The 12,568-nt window shown below is 36.7% G+C and overlaps 1 protein-coding gene across 31 annotated transcripts in view; it reads left to right on the top strand.

Moving 5' to 3' along the window:
- The window catches only part of GPHN (gephyrin), a 240,785-nt gene that overhangs the window by 70,610 nt on the left and 157,607 nt on the right, over positions 1-12,568 (top strand). For all 31 annotated transcript variants that reach the window (XM_072337125.1, XM_072337092.1, XM_072337096.1 and 28 more), the window contains exon 2: positions 5,710-5,788. In XM_072337125.1, the coding sequence (XP_072193226.1) occupies positions 5,710-5,788 (79 nt within the window). The remainder of the gene's footprint in view (positions 1-5,709; positions 5,789-12,568) is intronic.

Here is a 12,568-nt window from a genome sequence, read left to right on the forward strand (position 1 = left end):
AGAGGGGATTTAGAGGTTCATAGCCTTCAGAGAAGCTCCAACATAAATTATACAGCATTAACAACTGTGGCATAGCTGGTCTCCTGCGTTAAAGAATTCCTTTGCTATTTAATCTGTTGCTGAATCTGTTTATTGCCAGTTTGGGCAACTTCTTTGCTGCACAGAAAAATTAATTTGTGAGCTTTCAATTTTTTTTCCTGTACAACACCATTCTTTATCTCTTCTTCTCATGTCTATTCTGCTTATGTACTCATGAACAAATCAACTACAACCATATAATGCTTCCATTTTGCTAAACTAATCAACTAATCAAGGAGGCTTTTTTCATCTTCTTTAAGATGTCTTCATCATTTTAGTAGCCCTTCTTTGCATTTGGCTTACAGGTGATATTATTCTTCCATGTGTCTTTTGGGGGAAAGAAAAAAAAACAACAGCCAACAATTCATGTTCTCTCTTTTCCTTTTTTAGTGTTTCAATTTATTTCTGGTTTGTTTTCACCCTGTTTTTCACTGGGTCACCTGAACATTTCTCATCTCCTGTTCTTCCAGAAGATGAGCTCCTTTTTTTTCTTTTTATAGTAGTAGTACTTTGTCAATCTCTGTCAGTGTCTGGCACTTTATAGTATTTCATCTGAAAGGAAGGGAAAGAAGACTTGTTCTGCTCTGCAATCCAATGATGTGTAGCTTGAAAAGCTTTCTATGGGATGTCCTTAAAGGTGTCTTCTTGAAAAAGTATTTTTGCTAAACATACTAAATGTTTTCTGTATTTCAGCGTATAACAAAAACTGTGAAAGGCAAAGCATGTGCCAGAAACATCAGGTGTGAATGCCAGATGTATGCAGGCAGTCCAAGTAGCCATTACAGTGCTTTTGTGTTTAAAACCTGTGAAATGGCAGCTGATAATTTATCTGCTCTGCCAGCCTCTATGGGTCAGAAGGTATGAATAAGTATCTTGTAGAGGCATTTGCTGATGCATCAGAGAACACTTGCATTGGGTAGACTTTGGTGAATTCAATTAACCAGGCTAAAATGGCTTTATTCTTGCTCTTGTCTACTGAGAATTTATATTTGGGGGTGGATTATAATATATGAGTTGAATTTGCATCTAATCTTGATAATAAAGCTAGTTCTGAATGCCCAGGGAAAATTAACTTCACTGTGCTGGGGCTTTTTTTATTTTGAACAGGCTAATTTCAGCAGTGTAATGTCTTTCATCTGCAAAGTTCATCTCATAGCTTATGAAAGTGGCATTTATCTTCCTTTGTTTTCCTATCACGTTAGAAAATGGTCATGAGATTCTACCCGGAGAGTGGTGGCGGCTTAATGTCTGAGTGGAGTTCAGTGATGAGAGTCATTAATGACACTGACAGTGGGACTGAGTGCACCCTCAGCAAATTTGTGGATGACACCAAGCTGTGTGGTATAGTCAACATGCCTGAGAGACAGAATGCTGTCAGTAGAGACTTAGACGGATGTAAGCAGTGGGCCCAGGAGAACTTTAGCCTGGAGAAGTTCTGGGGAGACTTTATAGTGGCCTTCCACTGGGGAGGGACGTTTTTAAGGATATGTAGCAACAGGATAAGGGGATATGGTTTTAAGCTGGAAAAAGGTAGATTTAGACTAGATACTATGAAGAAATTCTTTACTGTGGGGGTTCTGAGACCCTGGAAGAAGTTGCCTGGAGAGGTTGTGGATGTCCCCCCATCCTGGAGGCATTCAAGACTAGGCTGGATGGGGCTTTGAGCAACCTGGTCTAATGGGTGATACCTCTGACTGTAGCAAGGCGGTTCAAACTAGATGATGTTAAAGGTCCCTTCCAATCCAGACCATTCTATGATACAGTAAAGGGTGGTGAAGGCACTGGCATAGGTTGCCAGGAGAGGTGGTGGATGCACCATCCTTGGAAACATTCAGGTCTGGGTGGACCAGGCTCTGAGTGCCTTGATCTACTTGTAGGTGTCCCTGTATATTGCATGGGAGTTGCACTAGCTGATATTTAAGGGTCTCTTCCAACTCAGACAATTCTTATGATTCATGTTGTTTTTTTACAGTAAGGATTCTCAGTGGCCAATAGTGAGTTCTCAGGAAACCAGCCTGTGCTATTTTTGCCGCTCACAGGCAACGTATTTTTGTAGCAATTACAAGTGTTTGCAATTTGCAGGCAGACAAGCAGTTTCTTTCATTCTATAAAAATGTCACAAAGATTTGTGTGCGGAGATACTAGTAGTATGCTCTTATAATTAATTTTCCATCTTCTGCAATAGATCTGGTGAAGGTGCTACAAAATTTCTCTAATATGCCATTTGTTTTTATGTATGTTTCCTGTTTGACGTGCAGTCATTTGAAAAAAAAAAATGATAGTAGCAGAGAAAAAAGGGTTCAGGCAAGATATTCATCTCTGACGTTACTGTTCATTGGGCAGGCAAGATGCCTTAAATGTATTTAAATGGTAGGAGCATCCATCTTTACATCCATAAGGTATGCCAATAGGACAGGAATTCTGTGTCTGCAGGGGAATAGGCTTTTAGGGAAAGATATTCTGATGTCTGAGGAAAGAAACACAGTTGTCTTTCACATTCTAAAAGCTAAGAAAGAGTCTTTTGTTTTGTTTTGTAATCAACCATGTGTACAACTTTAATAGTTAAGTGATTGCTTGCAAAGGTGCTTATAAGGGTAAATTTAAATCTTGTTCCTACATTCACAAATGTTTGGACAGAACCACAAATCAGAAACAAACACCGTATAAAATAACTGCTTTTACAAACTTGGGGACTTAAAAAATAAAAATGAGAATTTAGATTTTGAAACAGGGCAATAAAATCTTGGGCTGTGTGTTCATTCAAATGTTGCATTCAAAATTCTCTCCAATTGCTCTTTAAGCACAAGAAGCTAGGTGTGCCCTTTGTGTATGTGGTACAATTTGTAGCAGTGATGCAGTTTCCTCCTGCCTTTTATTCCCCCTCAGACCTTTAAGCACTCTTGATCATGCCTGATAGTTCTGACCTTTCTGCTATACCATCAAACACAGACAGCTTCGTCTGCTGTCTTCTTTAAGCTTGCTTTTCCATCAGAGTATACCATTTTAAAAACATACGTAGTGTTGATTTTACATTTTCTAAAGCACTGAGAAATGCATTAGCCACTTTGGTTGATTGTTTCAATCCCATTTTTGCTGTGAACATTTTTTTTTTTTTACGTCCATACTAGAGTTTGCAAGGGTGTGAGGGAATGTGACTGTGCTTTTATGCAGGTTGGTGAAGTGCTCTTGAAGCATTCCTGTGAGAGCTGTTAGTCCAGCACGGTTCTGCCGAGTTATTTCATACACTGGAAGCTCTCCTGTGGTTATCAAAGATTTAACTGAAGATCATAGTTTTTCAGAAATTTTATTTTGGTGAATATTAACCAAAATGTTGGACTTCTTGATTCTGGAAAATAGGTTTGAAATCTCTGAAATTTAGCTGAGTCATCAGTGTTTCTTGATTCTGGCTTGTAGGCTAAGAAAAAGCTTGCTTGCAAATTAGCAGCTTCTTGGTGTTCTATCTCTACTGCAATAAAAAAAGAGGAGAAATGATTGAGACCTGTTTTAAAGTGTGCAGGTACTTGATTCAAACTTTGCTTTGCCAACTGAAGGGAAGCTTGAAGTTTTTCATCTTTGTTCATAAAAATGGTATTATATATAATAATTAAGCTTAGATAAGTAGGAAAAAACCATTGTCAAATTTAGGCTTTCATTTTAAATGTTTGAGACACATCTTTTTTTAAATAAAGTGCTTGAATTATATACAGTCAAATAATGGGCACTTTTACTGATGAAGTAATTTTATGTTGTTACTTTTATTCCACATTCAAGGAAATTTTTAGATCAATTGTCATCTGTCTTCAGTTGATTACTTTCAATGAGGGGATATGGAGGAAACAGTAGAAAAAAGATGCATCGCATTTAGATTACATCTTTAATGCTTTAGAAATGCTTGAATTGTCAGTAGTGGTGAAAAGACATTATTGACCATCGTTGTTATTTGTGCTGTATGGAGACACATCAATACATCAGTCACAGAATTTAACGAGAATATTGTGCGTCCTCTCATTGCTGAACTTGACAAGAGACAAATACAAGCTAGACCTCTTAGCTTATGGGACTATTTTTGAAACATAAAATCTGCAATATATGCTGTTTGTGATTCTGCTGATCTCTGACGTGCTCCTTTAGCTCAGCAGTTTGAGATTTTTTAAATGCAGTAGTAGACAAGGAAATTAAAGATTTCTGAAGGCCCAAGGTGTTCAAGGGGAGCTTCACTGCCCTACGCTGCTCTTGCTGGTTCACTGCAGTTAAATTTCAGTTTAGTGCAGAGATTGCCTCTGGGGCAATGATCCAGGGGTCCTGAATGTGCTGCTGGATCAGCAGCTACTGTTGCTGAAGATGTGTGGCAGTTGCCTCAAAAGACAAGAGCCTCTTCATGGCCTTGGTATGGATTATCCTGAGGGGCTTTCTGGGACCACTGGTTGTAACAGTGTTGAAGTGCACAGAGGGTAAACTTTGAAGTTACTGCCATATATTGTTAGCTGTGGGAGAGTTGCAGTTGGCACTTGCTCCCAGATACCCCAGCCCCTTCTGGAGGCCTTTCTTCTAGCTTCTCTCTTTACTAGCAGCCTGACAGACTGTGGGCTGCTGAGGTGTGTAGGCAGTAGGGGGGTAGGGCTATCACAGTGTGTATTTTACTCTGTGCAAATAAAGAACATATTTTAGGAATGATGTGCATTTTTTATGCTGTTGATGGTGCACATGAATACTCATAGATGTAAATCAGAGGGAGAGTCTCTCGCATTTAGAGAGCAGAAGGAACACATGCTTTTGCAAATGATTTTAAATGCATTCCCTTTCATCAACTGTGAGTGAGGCTGCGTTCTATATCAGAAATGAGCAGTGTTGCATTTCTTATGAGCTTTACTCAGTCTGGCAGGTTATCTTTATAACTAGGGGAAACTATTCTTTACATTGATTTTTGTCATGTCACGACCTCTGTTTTTCTGAAAGTCTTGGTGTAGTCATAAAAGCCTTTGAGCTGATGCCAATTTATTACAGTGCTTGTGCTACAACTTTATTTCCAGCTCACAAATTGACTGTCCCATTGAGAGAAGTGTCTATGAGTTTGAAAAGAATACCTGTGCTGAGATAATTAGCAAACATAAGGAAGTTTCAGAGCATAACCACCACTTTTTTTAATGTAGTGAAGTAAAGCAAAATACATTAATATCTTTTAAATTTATTTTTTTTTGAGTAAATATAGCTATTGAACTTTGTATGTTGATTAAAAACATAGCAACACTCTCCTTTTGATTAGCTAAAGAATAGAGAGCTGTGAATGATTAAGGATTCTTCTCTTAAGTGTATCAATATCTGCACATACAGTATTGTGTTTGAGACCTATTTTACCCAGAAATATAGGAGTCTTAAGGGCACTATTTTGTAACCATTTATTTCTTTGTATATTGTGATAGATTGCTTATCACTTTCAATTGGGATGATTTACCTTAAAAATTGTTGAAATGTCACTGAAAATCAGACCTTATATATGAATGAAATTACACTTATACAAAAAATAAAAATTATTAATTAATCAGTAGAGCCATATTTCATTTTTAAATTTCCACCTTTTTTGTTTCTCTGTTTTGTTTTGTTTTGTTTTAATTTTATTTCTATTTTTTTTAGTGAGTGACAGTTGCTTCAGGAACCTTGCCGAGGATCGTAGTGGGATAAACCTTAAAGATCTGGTCCAGGACCCTTCTTTGTGAGTATCTGGCTCTTATTGCTAAGCAAAGAAAAACTTCATGATATCATTGTGAGTAGTTTTGTAATTGTATCAGTAGTATTATAATGAAGTTCACTTACTGCTTTAATGATAGTATGTTTGCCAAGTTGTTAAACTTCAATAGAGGCACATATTATTAAAACCATGTTTTCTACCTACTTCTGATCATAGACTAACATCAAGTGAGCATTTACAGTAAAAGGAACAAAGAGCATTCATCAGAGGAAATAGATTGTGCATGCTAGTATTTCAGTGGAGAATATACAAAGTCATTCCTCTTTGTTGAAAATGAACCACATAGAAATTAGCAGATTACTAAGTAATTGTTATTGCCAGTTGTCTTTAAATACAACTGATATTCATTTATTTTTCTACTACTTGAGTGTACGAGCATATGATCATTTTGTTTTTTTTCCCTTGTGGAAGACTGGAAGACTAGTAATCTTCATCTTAGTGTATGATATCTTCCTCTAAAACAAACTTCAATCTCATGAGCTCTGAGCAAGACTTGACATTTTGTTAAACTTCTTTTTCCATCCATTTAAATTTAGTACCGGCTGAAAGTTTGCTTGCTGATGTGCACAAGTATATTAACTGTTGTGGAAGAAAGGGAAAAATTCACATGTCCTTAACAAGAGTGACAGCACACTCTACAGTTGGTCCTAACATGATGGCGTTTATGTTAGCAGTGCATTTTCTGTAGTAGTGGTTGAGAAGGAGTAGAAAATGGAGCATATTCAACATCTTGTTTCAGTTACAAGGGATTTTGAGTAATTGAGGTAGATGCGGAATTTGTTTTGCCATGTTGATGGATGACAAACATGCGTACATATGTGCATTCTTGGAAAATTTATACATACTGTTTAATTTTTGATTATTAATAGAGATAATGTGAATAAGTAGAATTAATTGTTGCTTGAGACTGAAAGCAATAAGAATATTTTTAGTAATTACTAAGTGTCAAAATCAAGACCAATTCAAAACATTTCATTTTCAATCAAATTGTCTTTGAGCTGTTTTATTTTCCCTTTGATAATTATATGTGTTGTTTTGCACTGCAAGTGGGCTTCTATGTTTTGATTTTGAACCTGTGCACCCTTCAGAGAGGATGGACTGTGATTTGTGTTGAATGATGATCTTCCTTATTTGCCATTTACAAAAGTGATGAAAATCTTGTAGTTCCTTCCCTGACCATAACTTACAAGCCGAATGTTGTAATAGGTTATTGTAATCTACAAAATAAATTCAGTGAATTTCTGTTGCTTGTACCATAGAAGTTTAAGTGACTGCCAAGTGCCCTTTTTATCACTCGCTTTGAAAGCTGGGATAAAGTCAGAAAGCATCCGCTAGTTCTCAAGGACTGCTGAATGCAAGAAATGCTGCTTTCTAGAATCACAGAGTCATGGAATGGCTTAGATTGGAAGGGACCTTAGAACAGATCCAGTTCCAATCCCCTGCCACAGACTGGGTTACCACACAGTAGATCAAGCTGCCCAAGGCTGCATCCAAGAGGGCCTTGAACACCACCAAGGATGGGGTATCTATCCATAGCTTCTTTGGGCAACCCCCATTGAAATAGATATGCTTGGTTTTGTCTTTCCAAGCAGATATTCTTCTTGTTTACTGCTGAGTACTTCTTAAGAGATCTTGTAAAATGTGTAATTACATGAATGAATCTTCAAAGGTAAAGAAAGTTCCAAGTAAGGATGTATTGTCCAGCCCAGTCTTTTGTAGCTGACACTTAAGGTGCCATGGTTTCTGAATACTTTGTGATGCAGGAAGAATGCAAAAGGGCAATATGGGGCTGAAGAATTACAGTGTCAGTTGGAAATATGGTTTAACCTTTTCTGAAATAAAATGAATTTTAGTTAAAAGCTCTAGAGAACTTGGCTTAAATTTTCACCTGTAGCAATAGCTGAAATAGCAATGTTCCTCCTCTTGACAGTTTAATATCTATGGTTTAGGATTTCTTTCGTGTTTGTTCACTTTGTAGATCAACTGTCTCTCTTCTTTGTAATCAGATTTTCATAAAGAAATTCTGGTGCTCTCTCTGTGAGTGAGTCTGTCACTCTAAAGGTTTGCATTGCATTTCTAATGTATGACATTAATAAAGTTAGTTTAACAAAGAGGGTGCAAAAGGCTTTAGGCTCACTAGCATGCAAATACATAATTAGTGCATACTTCTAACAGAAAATCAGATTAATAGCAGGCTAGCAGTTGAGGTAGAATTATAGTATAATACATACCCAGAGAACAATATCACAAAAAAAAAGTTTGGTTTTTTATTAGGGTGGCTTAATGCATCATGTAAAATGCATTTTGAATGGTATCCATCTCTTATGAGAGTTAGCTGTTTGATAGAGTTTTCTATACTACATTGGAATCTTCCTTGTTGTTTGTCACTTCTGGCTCCATTGCAGACAGAATGTCTGTTCTGTTATCACAGAAAGCTATCAAATGGATGCTTTTTCTGCAGGGCTGTAAGTGTGGCTTTACACTGAAATGAGACTGTACTATAGCACTGAGTGGCTTGGGGGTTAATATCTGAATGTTAACAAGTGTGCTTAATTATCAGGGTAGGTTTTGTTGTTGTTTTTTCTTGAGATTGAGCTGTCTGGACTCTGTAAACTTCATTTGCATTCAGTTCTCTCAGCATCAATAATAATCTGCTTCACAAACTAGAATATTGGGCATTTCTTTCTATTTGTATATATCCTACTCTGTCAATGAAAATAAACAGAAATACCACTTGAGGGAAAAAAAAAATGACTATCAAACTTAAAACGTGGAGTTTACTGAGTCACTGTGGAAGAAAGAAGCATTCAGCATTGTACATTTCAGTCACATTCTGTAGTTAATTACAGAAAAGTTGAATTTCATTAAATCATTGATTGGAAGTTCAAATAGAAAGTTGATTAGAGATTTCAGTGCTGTTCTTTATTCACTGCATAAGGTGATGTTCAGACTGTGTACAATGCCCAGTTTTGGAAACAAACCTTTGAGTAAGATACAGAGGTGTGTAAAAGAAGGGCAAGAGGAGAAGACTAAGTGCAATGTATTCTGTTTGTTATTTAGTTTAGATAAAAAGCAGTGGAAAAGAGGAAGTATGAAGTGCCTGCAGTATATAAAAAAAATATTAGAGCTCTTTATTTTTGGTTGATTAGAAGAAATTCACTTTGTAGCAGATGAGATTGTTTGGATAGTTGGAAAAAATTCTAAATGTCAGTATGGTAAAGAAGAGAGAGTCATAGAATGGTTTCGGTAGGAAGAGACTATAATGATCATCTAGTTCCAGCCCCACCTGTTATACACAGGGACACCACTCACTAGACCAGTTAGGTCAAAGCCACATCTGGTCTGGTCTTGAATGCCTCCAAAGTGAGGGCATCTACAACCTCACTGGATAACCTGCTCCAGTGTCTTAGTGCCCTCAAAATAAAGAATTTCTTCTGAATATCTAGTCTAAATCTACCTTCTTCCAGTTTTAAGCCTTTTCCCCTTGTCATGTCTTGCCCTTATAAGAAGTTGCACTCCAGCTTTCTTGTAGTTGCCTTGTAGGTGCTGGAATGCTGCTATAAGCTCCTCCCAGACCTTCCTCTTCCCCAGGCTGAAGAGCTCCTATTTGTGGTTGGAATTACCCCAGGTGCAGGACCTTGCATTGTTGAACTTCATGAGGTTGTTATGGGCCCATCTCTCAAGTCTGTCCAGGTCCCTCAGGCATCTCTTCTTTCTAGCGCATCAGCTGCACCACTCAGCTTAGTGTCACCTACAAACTTGCTGAAGGTGCACTTGACCTCATTGTCTGTGCTGCCTACAAAGATGTTAAATAGCACTGGCTGCAACACCACTCCCTGAGGGATGCCACTCATTTCCAGTCTTCATTTGTACATTGAGCCATTGACTGCAATGCTCTGAGTAAGACCATCCAGCTAATTCCTTAGATGAACACAGCAGTAGCTATTTTGTAGTTGGCTGGTAAAAATGAATTAAATGTTGAATATAAGATTATACTGGAAAACCTAAAGAAAATGTAATATTTGGTTTCATGTCAATGTGTTCTTAAAATAGTTTACTAAAGAACTTTGTTGAAGATTTTATGTTGTGCAAATGTTTTCATTGTGATTTTACTGCGTATTTTGGTGAAAAGCTTTCTCTGGTGCATGACCAGGTAGACCTTATCAAGTTTTGTAAGAAATATCTCAAATTGGTCTAAATATTTTCTTATTTTTTATTAATTTAAATTGTTATGATGGACAGTGTATTATATGTATTTAAGTTGCATAATTCATATAAATTACATAGTACCATATTATTTCCTTTTTGCCAAATATAAAGGTGCTCTGTCTGCACTTAGAGCTAGCTGGTTGTAACATAGCTGTATTCATGCTGAGTACCTGCCAATGTGTGTTCCCTCTCAGCATGGTTTATTGGTTGTGGTGGAGTGCCATTCTCACTGTGGTACAGAGTTGGCTGTCATCTGATGCAGGATGCTGGCATAGCTTTCTGAAAATAATAGATAAGCAGACCCAAGATTTTTTTTTCTTCCATCTCCTACGTTTAATTGTTCAGCTGTGAACAGAAACCCTGAGAATCCTACATGAAGAAGTGATAAACATTTTATTTTATTTTTTATTTTTTATTTAAAAAAAAAAAAAGCAATCTTGTGTTAGATTATGTAATTTAGATTACCGTCACTTGTAGTTGTTCAGAATTAGGATTATTTAAATAGTACAGTAGTGCGAAGTTGTATTACAGGCTGCATTGCTGTATGAAATATGTCTCCAATACCGTGCAAGTGTTTCTATATTAAAGCTACTCAGCTGGTTATAGTAAAACAGATTGGGAAAAAAAAGAAAAAGAAAAAAAAAGAAAAAGAGACAGTGGGTTAGAATTCTTCTATTCTGTGTTTGTGTTCATGTATGTGTTAGCACAGTTCTGAGGATGAAACTGAGCTGGGGCAGGAGTAGAAGAGGCACTGAAACTGCAGTGCTGTGTGACATATCTAGTTGTTTGAGATGAAGATGATAAGCTGCAGTTAACTTTTCCTGGGATGGAAATTTTGTAGGAGCTACTTGACTGCAGGCAATACTTTGGGGAAAATACTGAAGTTTATGGTTAGAAATGACTGCAGGTCAACTGTGTAGACAAGACCACAGGAATAGAAGTTGTCTGATGATTTGCTTATATCTCTCCCTTCATCCCTTCTGCAACAAAGAGCCTGAATCTATTGCATAATGTTTGTCTGGTAATGGACTGTTAGCAATTCCCTGTAGGCCAGGTGTGGGCCACAACTAACTGAAGAGCTTGTTGATGAGCTTTAACTTTGACATATACAGTATTTTGGCCTACTTTGTTTTTTGTGACTATTCAGTCTTTGGCCTTTCTGTAAAGAATTTCAGCAAAAATCACCAGTTAGTGCTTATGTGTGCATAGGCAAAATTTTTAAACCAGAAATTGTTTAGCAGAAAAACTAGTGCCTTCCAAACAACCGTGTAATGCTGCATTACTTTTCACAGAATAGTTAGCTGATGAAAGATCATAATGTTATGATTAAGGTGTGGAGACACTGTGGCTATGAAATACATCTTGATGCTTATCTACATTATTGGTGTACATCAGTGGGCATTGAAAGACAGGTGATAGGGTTGGAGGAAATATGAGCTAAAGCCATGACTACTGTTTGTCCTGTTATCTTTTAGATGAAAATACATATGACAATACAGTTTATTTTAAAATGACCTAATATAATCTACTCATTCTATAGGGATTGAGAAGGAAATCCAAGATAAGGAGCCTGGAGTTCTCTGTAAGTGGTATTTAGTCCACTTTACTCTCTAGATCTGTCTTTTAGGTTCAAGTGGAAGAGATGATCTGATAAGTTTAGTTTTGTTTGATTTGATGGAGATTTGGTGAGCCTTCTCAGAACAGGCATTTTTCATTCTTTGATTTCTTGACCAGGTGGTACTCACATATAAGCTCTTTGATCACAAGTGTAAATCTGAAATGAAAACAATCTTTAACAAAAAGAAAAAAAATGCCTCCTTTTATCTTGGAACCAGATTTCTTTCTCTCTAGAGAATGCTGCAGCTGCTGGGATTGTTTTCTCACTGTAGTTTTCTTCCTTTTGGTTGACCTTCAGGTTCTTTAGTTCATGATCCCAACCGTTACGATGTCTTCTGTTTTTCAGCTTCTTGCTTGTAGATCTTTTTTTTGTTTACTCTAAAACACTGATTATTATTATTATTATTTCTCCCAAACTTCTCTATTGTTCTGTCCTTTCTGGCATTCCACTTCATTTTCCCTGCCATGGCTCCTCAATACTTCTCTCTATTTGCACTATCTCTGTGTTGGAGAACTATCAACTTTTTTCAGATTGTAGTCATGGTATCATTTTTATATGTACCAGGTTCTAAATTTTCCCTGAAATCTGACCATTATGAAGAGCAAAATCAATATTCTAATAGTATTAGAGTAAGGATAGAGGAATCCTTATTGTGTTGCAGTGTCTGTCATTAGGATTTCTGTCTTTCTGTTTTTTAATTAAAATAAATTGATCTTTTCATCATGTTTATTTTAATGCTTTGAGTGTTGTGGTTTGCTATTATTGTGTAAAATAAAACTAAATCTATTCAACTTAAATTTATTCTTGACACACTTCTGATATACTATTATTACCATCATTTTGCTTTTTTTTTAATATCCTGTCCGCGTAAGTCTTGACATTCTCCTGAACTTCTATTTCTGCCTGCTCCTGTGATG

The sequence above is a fragment of the Excalfactoria chinensis genome, chromosome 5 (assembly GCF_039878825.1).
Source record: "Excalfactoria chinensis isolate bCotChi1 chromosome 5, bCotChi1.hap2, whole genome shotgun sequence".
Classification (NCBI taxonomy): Eukaryota; Metazoa; Chordata; class Aves; order Galliformes; family Phasianidae; genus Excalfactoria; species Excalfactoria chinensis.